Raw genomic sequence first — 11,740 nt, 5'->3', positions numbered from 1 at the left:
GCTGAGTGATGCTGTGGTGGTGCTGAGTGATGCTGTAGTGGTGCTGAGTGATGCCATGGTGGTGCTGAGTGATGCCGTGGTGGTGCTGAGTGATGCCGTGGTGGTGCTGAGTGATGCTGTGGTGGTGCTGTGGTGGTGCTGAGTGGTGCTGACTGAGTGTAGTTGGGGGGGTGCTGAGTGGTGCTGTGGTGGTGCTGAGTGGTGCTGTGGTGGTGCTAAGTGATGCTGGGGTGGTGCTGAGTGATGCTGGGGTAGTGCTGAGTGATGCTGGGGTGGTGCCGAGTGATGCTCTGGTGGTGCTGAGTGATGCTGTGTGGTGCTGTGTGGTGCTGTGTGGTGCTGTGGTGGTGCTGAGTGATGCTGAGTGATGCCGTGGTGGTGCTGAGTGGTGCCGTGGTGGCGCAGAGGGATAATGTGGTGGCGCTGAGTGATGCTGTGGTGGCGCTGAGTGATGCTGTGGTGGCGCTGAGTGATGCTGTAGTGGCACTGAGTGAAGCTGTGGTGGCGCTGAGTGGTGCTGTGGTGGCGCTGTGGTGGTGCAGAGTGGTGCTGTGGTGGTGGCGAGTGATAATGTGGTGGTGCTGAGTGATAATGTGGTGGTGCTGAGTGATGCTGCTGTGGTGGCACTGAGTGATAACGTGGTGGTGCTGAGTGATAATGTGGTGGTGCTGAGTGATAATGTGGTGGTGCTGAGTGATAATGTGGTGGTGCTGAGTGATAATGTGGTGGTGCTGAGTGATGCCGTGGTGGTGCTGAGTGATAATGTGGTGGTGCTGAGTGGTGCCGTGGTGGCACTGTGGTGGGTACCTTAGGCACAGTATTGCATCGCTTTTAGGCGCAAGATGCTGGAATTCATTCATCTGCGGACTTTGATGAAAAAATAGATTTCAGTCCCCAGGATTTACTTTGTTTACGTGACCGAACAGTCAGAACCGGAGAAACCTCCTATTCTGAACGGAAAGCAGCTTCCACGGTCACCAGCTCACAGGGAAACACCTGAAATCCCCGTGGCCAAATCCATCACCGCTAAATTCACCATGTTAAACAGTACACCAAACAGATGGATCTCAAAGTATTGTCGATAAAGCAGACAAAAAAAACTGTTTTATCCACATTAAAAATAAAACAATGCAATGGTTCCCCTCATGTTCAAGCTAAAATAGCACATAACATCTGATCAACTTCCTCTCCACAACACTCACAAGATTGCTTTCTGGAAACGTGAACGTGATTTAATCTGGTGAAATATGCAGTACCTGCCCTTGGTCGGGTCAGAGCTGACAGTGAACGATGGCCTTCTGCACTCTCCTAAGCGCCATAATCAAATATATATTTCTCCCATCCTCCAGAGGAAGGGGGTTACTAGCAAAAAGAATTTAACATTTCAGACTTTAGAAATAAAAGGAAACCGAACGTGCAGGCAGCCTCATTGAAGCTAAGAAATCTGGATAGAATTCGCAAAAGAAATCCAAACAATGGCAGAGGGGCAGAACGCAGGCCCTCGGTCAGGGTGCAAGCAGGCGCCATTAGCAGACCAGGCAGATTAAGGTCACTAGGCCAGGTCAGCATTCACTTTGTCTTCAAAGCACATGCTGCAATAGTAGTCACTAGCCCTGAAGTGAGTTAACTTTGAGCAGATGTGCACCTTGAGAAAGTAGAATTTCATCACACACAGTGGAGTTAGACAGCGGGAGCATGAGGAGACACACTACCCCATATCATATGCAGTAATGGGCAGAAGAAAATGTGAATGATAGAGCAATATACCAAGGGGGGGGCATAAATAGCTTTAATAATATCAAAAGGCGCTGGATAACGCCAGGACCTTTTGATTTTACTAATATTAATTTCCTAACACCAGACCTAAAATGGAAACACGAAGCTATCCGGGGAAACTGGTCCAATCTTGGAGGGGGGTGGGGGCTGTCAAGGAATTCTAATGCTTAGGAAACAGCTTACAGTTAAAAATAGACCCGCACATAAAGCTGGCGACCACCCGCCAGGCAATTATTGAGAAGTCGGGTCTTTTCTGACCGCAGATCAGCTGCATCGCAGCATTAAATGGTTGTCTTGGCGTGCTTGGGCAGGTGAAAGTTTTGTCTAGAGACGATCAATAAGTCAAGCAGAGCGGCTCTCACGGGCTGCTGGCATTAGCATGAGAAGATAGCCAGTGCCCACAATCCGACAGGCCTGGTGAACAGAGCACTCCTACGTGCAGTATGGCACCGTCAACAGAGTCATGTTTACAGTCTACACCATAAGCACACAGAGCTGCAGCCCAACACTCGTGTTATCTACACAAATGGGCCAAAGCCAAGCACACCCTCTCCCCTAACAGCTCTGAAACCAGTAATACACCGAACTACGGGGGAAAGGAAAAGCAACAAACGCAGAGTGCAGCCTGCGGCCTTCATAGTTAGACGCCACATTTAAATACCTGCCACCAAAACACGAACGAAGTACGACCACGTAAAAAAACTAATGCAGTGACAGGCTTTCCACTCCAAAGACAAAGGGGAATTTTTAAACTGGAAGCCTGAAAGTCTGGTGGGTTTTCCCCATTTCATTAAAAAAGAATGACAACGACGGAATGTATCTGTGAGGTTGTGCTAAAGGTGTATTTGTCTACTGAAAATACCAGCAATGTGCCGTCTGTTGCGATTTCGGGAAAATATTTACTGATCGGGGCAGAGCTGGCTGTAGCAAGAGGCAGCAGGTCTGCGGTTGCCTCCGTGCCGGGGACACAGTTTGGTGCCTGCACCCCTTCCCCGGCAGCGGCTGTCCGACTACAAGAAAGTGAGGAGTTTAACATTGACAAACCCTCAGTAGCACGACCAGCAAACTTTTAGTTTAATGTCATTACATTTGTGTTCATCGAAAAACTTTTTTTTAAATGTAAATCACGTTATTTGAAGAGTAAATGTATCAGAAATAGACACGAAATGTAGTTGTGAATGCAGCATTATCAAACGTTCATCAAGTTTAAAAGTGTAATGTGTGTAGCAAGAAAAGGCAAATGATGCAGTACTGTATTATGCGGGCACATTGTTTAAAGGCACAGACAGGGAGGGGGTGGGCAGGCTGATTTGCTGCGGAGCAGATATCTTTGAAGTAGCTTACGGCCGTGAAAATTAAAGCAATTGGGGGGAGGTGGGAGGGAGGTTGATAGGCAGAAGGCTCGGGGCAGATGTCAGATTAGAGGGAGGGTGTGGGCTGCCTGCAACTCGAGCAACCATATGGAGAGGGAGGGGGTGGGCTGCCTGCTGGGAGAAGCTTGTGTGAGGGAGACTGGGCTGCCTTTGATGATCGAATGGAAGCTCGTGCACGAGGAGCTTGTGGTCACGTGATTCACGTGAACTGTTGGAAATCCTTTTGTAAAAAGTCAGTTTTGTGGTTTGGTTGCAATAGGTCTCTCTTCGAGACCTAAAAATGAAGTGAAATCTATTCTCCTGGCTAAATTCAATTGCTTTATAGATTCACACTTGTAAATATTTATTTTTTGTTGGAACAGCTACCATTGTTTGACTATTATAACCAAGAATTTTTTGTATGTATATTTCGATTTCCTCTATCTCCTTTATTTGTTGTACAGCGCTCCGATACCCGCAAGGGTCTCGTCCGCGCTATATAAAAGCTTCAAAATAAAAAATAAAAAAAATAATCTTCCTATGGGCATTTTTTGAGTTTTATTTTAAATCTTTAAAATGTATTTTTATGCTAATCCATTTTCAATCACTCCCTTCATTTTATCTATTAAGCTTCTCTAGGTTTACGGATTTTATTGTGATTTGCTCTACACTTATGTTGTTTGGTACTGCTTAAACTTAGCACACTTTTCTCTGGTAAACTGCCTGCTGCTTTTATATCTAGAGATTAAGCAGTGTTTCTTACTGAACTGTGTTGTAACCTAATAAAACCTGTTTATTATGTATTATTAATTTCTGACACTCAGCATAGGCACAGTACATATAGATGGATGCCAGACGTATATGGAGTGAGCTGTCATGGATGGTGTCTTCATGCACATTTGCAGCTGTGCTGCATTCTATCAGTGAGCAGGTGGTGCATACCTGGATTCTCCGCTGACCCCATTCTCTGCATGCTAACACTGGACCCCAATCTTCCAGGGCACATAGATAGCACACAGATAGGTTTTCTGCAGCTGGTACTGCACTCTGAACTCCATGCAGTATAGACCCTTGCTTCTAGGGCCTTGCTAGTAGGACGGCAGCAGAGTTGTTGATCACAAAGTAAACCAACACAAAGTTAGTGAAAGAAGAAGCTGGAGTCTTGACTGAGGTATCTTGACAGGCCCCTGCCAAATCATTTCGATAGTACCACATGGAAAGTTCTCCAAATCCTAAGACAGTTAACAGAAGCCCACAGGCTGAGAATTCATCTCACTCACCATTGATGGGAACAAAGAACTACCACTACCGGTGCCCGTATTAGAATGTTCTGCTTTTGAGCTGATGAGCAATTGCAGCAAGGGAGACAGCAGGTGCTAGATCCTCAGGGCCTGATTTACAAAGGTAAATGTACACTTTTTTGTAAATGTATGATTGTTTGCTATTCACCAAGAGATTTATGAGTAGTATCTTTACGAGTCTCCAAGCATAAAAAGTCCTATGTTTTTATGTATGGAGAATCCTCACATGTAAATCCCTTTGTGAAAGGCAGACAATGGTAAATGTACACAAAAGTGTAAGTTTACCTTTGTTGAATAAGGCACTCAGTGTTGAATGAGAGAGAAGAGAGTAGCTGCTGAGCTAGTGGGAGAGGCAGGATGGATTGGAAAAATGTTCCACTGAGAGAGTAGTAGTGGTCCCAGGGAACAGTTAGGTCTTCCTTTGCACAGCGCTGGTTTTGTGGTAAAACAGTGGTCCAAAACCAGAGTTAAACAAAAAGGAAACACACATTTATTTTTAAAAAAAGGTATAATGCCAGCCATACAGTATTTGAGGAATGTACATTCCACACCCTCTAATCTTCACAATATCACAGTACAGTACAACAACACAATACATACTAAACAATCATCTAATTGATATGTAACAAAAATGTATGGATACAGCATGTGACATGTTGTATATAACTGAAACTTCATATGTAAATGTGATCAATATATATAAATATCTCTCTTCTGATATAGTTGCTTCCTGTTACATCGAGCATCCATCAGTGTTAAACATTTTATTACACGTATATAGTCTATAGAGTGACATTATCAACATACCTCAATGAATTACTCAGAGGGAACAAAGACCATCGGCGAAAGCCTTCAATTTTGATCAACGCTTGGTGCCTGATTTTGAAGATGACAGAAACCTGAGGCTCACTGAGTTGCTTTCACAGCTCTCAATTTAGAAAGGGGTTTAGGACCCACTTTCAGGAGCTACAGCCCAACTACCCCTTTTTTGGGAGTGAAGACATTGGATTTCTGCAGAACATTCAGAGATTCCTTGGGATGAGACTCGGGCCTGATGTCAAGTTCAGCGGTCCGACTGCCGTACAGCAATGGTTGGGGTCCAAAAACGACCCCCAAGGCAACGGTCAAGATGCTGCTGTGAAGGGTGGGGGTGAATAGGGGGGGGCTGGAGGAATGGATCCACATGACAGACTGAAGGGAAGAAAAGGAAATGGGCGAGTATGAAACCCAAATCCTTTGTTTTCAAGGACTTGTAGCCGGCAGTCCCAAATCTACAGGCGGCTTGTCAAAAAACTAACTCGTAAGCCGGAGATACTTTTCTATACTGCCCTATGGAAGCTGATTTCCCCAGACTGACAACTTGGCGGTCGGCGATTGGCTGGCTATGCCGGAGGTGCTCAGACAGTATGAAATCTGACAATATTGTATTAAGGCAAGTGAGCCGCTTAGTTGAAAGTGGTGAATCCACCGCCAATGTGGTTGCCACTGCGGTGGGAACGGCAAACTCATAAGCAGGCCCTCCGGCTTTTAATGTAGGAAAAACCTTGATGTTCATCTGTTGTGGAAATTTCCTATGAAGAAAGGCATGCATGTCATGGCACATAAAGACGTCATCAACCCAACAGGATGGTTTGCCATCTAAATCTAGGGAAGACCTAAGTCATTCTGAGACTGCGTGCGTGGGCAGATCTGACCATGAGCCGTGAGAAACTGAACTCCCCAGGCACACACTTAACGGCAAGCAACTAAATTAAAGTAAATTTGTTAATGAGAGAACCAGCCAATGGTTTAACCCATCAACTTATTACAACTCATGCAGCAATACTTACATAGAAGTTACACTTGCTGACATCGGTGAGTAATTAACTATGGTGCCAGATGGCAATAGTGTATACTTTGGTAGTTTTCTTTCCCTCCTGATTGGATGGTGATAGAGAGGAGTTTGGATATATGCGTGCTTTGAAATGGGCTCGTCTCGACCTCGCCACACCTAGCCCTATTGAGGCACCAGGAAAATAGTGGGTAAGAGGGGCAGGTGGTCTTTTCACCCAAAGCTACTGATATTGTGTTCTGCACCATTCTCTCAGGACCTACAGTAGCCAATTTCAACTGACATGAATTAAAAAAGTAGACAAACAACCATTATAATTATAACAGGCATTATTCAGGGCCAATACTCTCTCCATTTTACAGGGTGCTGGTAATCAACTGGTGCTCGCAGGTCCAGACAGTGCACACCTTTGTGGACTCTTGCAATCTTCAAAGCGATTGGTTGTTTTTAATCTGTCTCTATCCAATTCATTTTAAGGAGGTGTCAAAATGTTGCTAAAAGTGGGTAATGAGGATCCTCACAAACATCAGGAACATGGGTTAGCTTTAGAGTTGGCATTGTTCTTGAGGATAGCATAGATTTGAAGATCTTCTGAAAGCTTACCTGACTTCTTCACATGTGGGGGCCCTACATCCGGTTGGCTGTCTTATTCCCCCTCCCACACAGTGAAGCATATGAAGCCTGGCGATACGCACCCAGGTGATAGTAAACTAAGTGATGCGTGGCTGGAGCTTCAGTTCAATGAAACTATCAAAGGTTTCATGACATTTTATATGGTACCTACAGCTGGATATTTGGAATGTTTCTGTAGAAGCTAATATCTTGATCACATCCTTAATAATCTGGAAGGCTTGGAAGAAGGATCCTCTGGCCAGTCTAGAGAGTGTTGAGAAAGTGGTCACTTGTGGCTTTCAGCTGAGGAAGATGAGTTTGTAGAAACATCAGCTGCTTCCTGAATGTATTCAGAAATCTACACAGTCCACGGTGTGATCTTGGCAGGCTTCGTGTGTCAAGAGTGTGCAACAACATCTTTTGCGCTTCATAGTGTGCTGATTTGTTACTTTCTGTGTTTATCCCAGAGCAAGTTAATCCTATTGGTTTTGCTGGATTTGCGCACCTTGTTCCATAATGCAGAAATATGCAATGCTGCACACGTCCGTGGCATTGGCTTGAGGTCCTGCTGAGGGATCAATGTTTGTATGCATGGAGCCCCCATTACTTCTGTCCAGGAGGTACCTCTGTCCTAGGTCATCTCCTGACGCATGCACACAGAGGAATACAGGCGTTCGAAGAGCCTTTTCCTGCAAGTGGCTTTCTGCATCTCTGATGCCCACTTGGTTGTAGAAACTGGCAACCCATGTTGACTGAAACCTCTAGCTGTAAGTGAAAAAAATATAAATATGCGTCAGTCAATTTGAACATAACTTAAAGGCAGATAAAGAATGGGCACGCTTCACTGGAAAAAAAGGTAAGCACATACGTTTCGAATATGTACTTCTATACATCATATGAACGTCTACATGTACGTGTATGCATTATAGGAACACATGGGTCAGCCACCAAACCTACATTCAAGGCTTAATGAAGGAGAAGGAAATATGCTAATTAATGTCTTCAAACAATGCCCCTCAGATTCTAGGAACAACTCTCAGTAGCATTGCCACCATTTTGTTCAGGCATTATAGAAGGGTAAAACCTTATGCAAAGCAGTCCAGTTCTGTCTCAAAATAAGCATTATGGACTAGGTGAATTTATTTATGCTTCTTATATAGTTCAGAGGGTGTCAGAGCACTTTACATTTAACCAAGAATTTGAGGCAGTGGAAACAGGCTTGTTTTATTGGCTTATCTGGCATGCTGAAACTTAGACTAGTTCATGGCTCCTTATGATAATTTCTTCAATCATTCTTTAACCTTACAAGCTGGGAGTGAAGCGAGGCAGAAAGGGCATTTAAGAAATTCAAGCCTGTGAATGATTCACTTACAGCTCGGTGTCACCCATCGAACCCGGCTTCTCCAGTCTCTGCTTCCGCCTTTTAATGCCATCCAGAATCTTCTTCCGTGGCCCTAAGGGGATGTTGATGCTCTTGAGGTCATTGTCTGAGCACAGCATGAGTGCTGCCAAGTCAATCTTCTCTTTCTTCAGCACTGAGATGAACTCAAACATGTGCAGAGAGGCGAGGAAGGCCTCAAGAGGACTGGTGTCCGGCTCATCATCATCCAGACCCAGCTCTGCATCATCCCAGGGAAGGTCATCCATGTTCCTCTCCTGCAGGCTGTTGGCACTACCAATGCTATCATTGAGGCTTGGCGAGCGCTGCAGGCGGCTGCGTAGTTTGACACCCATTCCCTCCATGTCACTCTCAGCTATCATACTAACATCATCCCGACCAATCCCAAATAGTCCACCGCTGACATAGTTCCTGCGGAACACCATGGTGCCCAGACCAGGACGAGTAAACAAAGAGTCATGCCCAGAATCTGTGCTGACCTCAGAGTGAGCAGAGTCCATATGCAGTCCTGGGTCACTTATGGCACGGGAGATGGTGTCCTCATCATTCACGAACATTTCTCTAACGTTGCGCCTGGTCCGCTCTTTTGGACTGGCATAGGTGCCCTGTTTCACAAACATGACGTCATTCCCAAGTTGAAGGCCTGACAAGGAGCGCACGCTCTTCCGTCCATCCTCATAGATCTTGAATGTCCCGTCCACCTGCTTCTTCTTCTCCAGCTTTTTCTGGATTTTTGTCTTACCTTTGGCAGTGCCATGGATGGTGGCTTGGGAATATGGCATGGAAGTGGCGAGTGACATGTGGTGGAGCTTCCTGCTTACTGTGCTGCTGGAATAACTAGAGAAACTCATAGTGTCAGAGTGATCAGACATCTCCTTCTTGTACCTCCGCTCCATCCGCTCATGGTGCTTCTTCTGCATCTTGACACAGTCTTTTATCCGCCTTTCGGCATCCCGGAAGGCCTTGTCCTTCAGCTTGCTCACCAGTTTGGGATTGAGTCCAGTCTGCTTGGCGGCGATGGAGTCCAAATAACGCACACACTCCATGTGGCCTTTCATGGCGGCCATGTCCAGCGGAGTGTGGTAGTCATTATCCAGACACCAGATATTGGCTCCAAACGACACCAGGAAGGAGAGGCAATTGAGGTGACCATTGGCTGCTGCAAGATGAAGGGGTGTGTTCCCCCAGATATCACATTTGTCAGGATCTCCCCTGAAAACACATAAAAAAGAATCAGTGTCAAGAAAACTGATGATTGTAGTTCATGTACATTACACTACTTCAAAGTTTCTGTAGACCATATCCCAAACAATAAAATACACAATGGAGACCATTAACCGGAGGTCTGCCTCCTTCTGTCTTTGCACAGGCTAAATTAAGCCTGATACTGAAAGGTGTTTACACTGTTAGCAGAACTAGGGCATGTCCCCTTTAACAGTAGGTCAACACAAAGACTGAGTAAAGCACATAATTGCATGCATTAGGAAAAATACTACAAACCAAATAGTTCAGTCAAATTGGGATTTAGCCTGAATTTAGCCTCTGATAATGCACTGACATTCACCTGAGAGTGTTATGGAGAAGTCACTTCTGCACCTCAGCATGTCTTTTGCAAGCAGTCTCCACAGTAATGTGGTGCTGCAATTCCACTGACACTGTCTTGGCCATGAGTAACATTTGGTACAAAAATACCCTTATGTTTTTACCAATCCAAAACATATGGGACAACCCAGCTATCAACTGAGGTCCTTGATGCTTGCTCGTCAGTCTCGCAATAGCCAATTGTTACACCAGCACAGGAAATGTACTCAAGTTGCAAGCATGAGCATCTTTCAGAATGATGGAGTTGCAGTGGTAGGATCTGCAGCCCTCTCAGGGTCTTTCAGCATGTAACTTTTCACAAGTCAGTGGCATAATAGCTTATAAGTGAGGTTCACACCTTGGTGAAGGACTGTTCGGACCCTTGGATGTCTTGAGTTATTTTTTACATACCGGGACATTCCAAAGTTTACCATACCAGTCCAGTATATGGAGAGTTAGGGTTGTTGCCCAATGATCCAGAAGAACCTTCTTAGCAGCGGATACATCATACTGACCATTGCAAGAGGCAGATTTGTTTTCCCCATTCTACCTGGGAAATATGCCCTAACATGGTGTGACTTGGGGAAAGAAGAAATCGCATCCCTTGACCCCTTATTTGTTTCTGCTGCCAACAAAACATATTTCCAGTACTTTTGGATAAGGTAGCATTGCCTTAAAATAAGCCATATCGTCCCAGTTTTACTGCATCACTGCCAACACAGGGTCGTTCGGTCACCATTAATAGCATTGGGATGCCGTGGGATCAGGTTCCACGTAATATTATTTTGTTGCTTAATCTGATTCCTAAGCCACAGTAATTCCCCTTTGATAGTACCAACATAGCCTTTCCCACTGCTGAATTATAAGCAATGCCCCAAATTCCTCTCTCCCAAGCCTTGTGAAGCCTCCTTCCTCTCCGTGTGTCCACCGCTACAGGCATCAGTTTATAAATCCCCAAAATCTGGTGTGCATCCACCCACTGCAGTCGAAATCTATTTTTTGAATAAGTCCAAGTTCCATACACTACCATCTAAGACATAGATTTGCATGCATAAATATCTTTCAATTTCTACACCAAATCTTGCTTAATATGCTCAAAATATTTTATTGTACACTTATTGTGCACGCCACTTAGTTTATACAGCTTGTCACTTGCCACTGCTTCGCTATCTAGTCCCAGGCTAAACTAGGGGTTCACAAACAACAATGTGCTTGATTCCAGCTCAGCCTGCCATGTGTAATTGGGGATTGTATAATGCTTGGTGGTGTGTCTGTAGGTTCTATCCATGGATCCTTCTGCAGGGTCTACCACTTTGCAGGTGTTGTTGATAAGGCACCACTAATTTCAGCTCTGAACTGCTCTAATATGTAGCAAAGGTGTAATGTCGGATAACACAGTATCAGGGTTGGAATACCCAGGCTCTTTTGATCTTCATAGCAGAAAGCGTGTTCTAGCAAGAACTGTCAACTTCTTAACAACCTTAAATGGAACCAGAGCACACCCTTTTGTATTTTCTATTCAAAGAGAATCGGTTGTTCTTGAAATAAAAATACAAACTTTGGCAGAATCATAATTTATTTTAATAGTAGAGATCCATCCAACCAAAACAATGACTCCTTGTGCCAACACTGCAAGGTCTGCCTTTGGTGTTCTGATCAGCAGTAATCAGCAGCAAATTAGCAGTATACAGCCCTTGTATTGTTGCCAAAATGTGGAAGCCCAAATATCCAATAGAGGAGGAAAACCATTTGAAAGGCGAAGTAGCTGACAGCTATCCCATCTCTCTCTTCAATACATTATTGTTTAGGAAATTCATCTTGTGTATGCTAAGCTTGAAGCTTACCACTCCACCAAACAGCGCAAGTTAGTTAAGCAGCAGTGGTAGAG

The 11,740-nt window shown here is 44.8% G+C and overlaps 1 protein-coding gene across 2 annotated transcripts in view; it reads right to left on the bottom strand.

Moving 5' to 3' along the window:
* Window positions 1-7,127: 7,127 nt before the first annotated feature.
* USH1G (USH1 protein network component sans) overlaps window positions 7,128-11,740 on the bottom strand; it is a 197,005-nt gene continuing 192,392 nt past the window's right edge. Inside the window, exons 2-3 of one of the 2 annotated variants that reach the window (XM_086928755.1) lie at window positions 8,245-9,483; window positions 7,128-7,637 (exon numbers count right to left, since the gene is read on the bottom strand). In XM_086928755.1, coding sequence (XP_086784881.1) covers window positions 7,634-7,637; window positions 8,245-9,483 — 1,243 coding nt within the window. In that variant the 3' untranslated portion in view covers window positions 7,128-7,633. Of the gene's footprint in view, window positions 7,638-8,233; window positions 9,484-11,740 lie in introns of those variants that run through there. The other variant, XM_086928754.1, reaches the window with a different exon arrangement.

Source organism: Lissotriton vulgaris, chromosome 7, assembly GCF_964263255.1.
Source record: "Lissotriton vulgaris chromosome 7, aLisVul1.2, whole genome shotgun sequence".
Lineage (NCBI taxonomy): Eukaryota > Metazoa > Chordata > Amphibia > Caudata > Salamandridae > Lissotriton > Lissotriton vulgaris.
The sequence above is the reverse complement of the archived record's forward strand: the minus strand, read 5'-3'. Positions and strand labels throughout refer to the sequence as shown.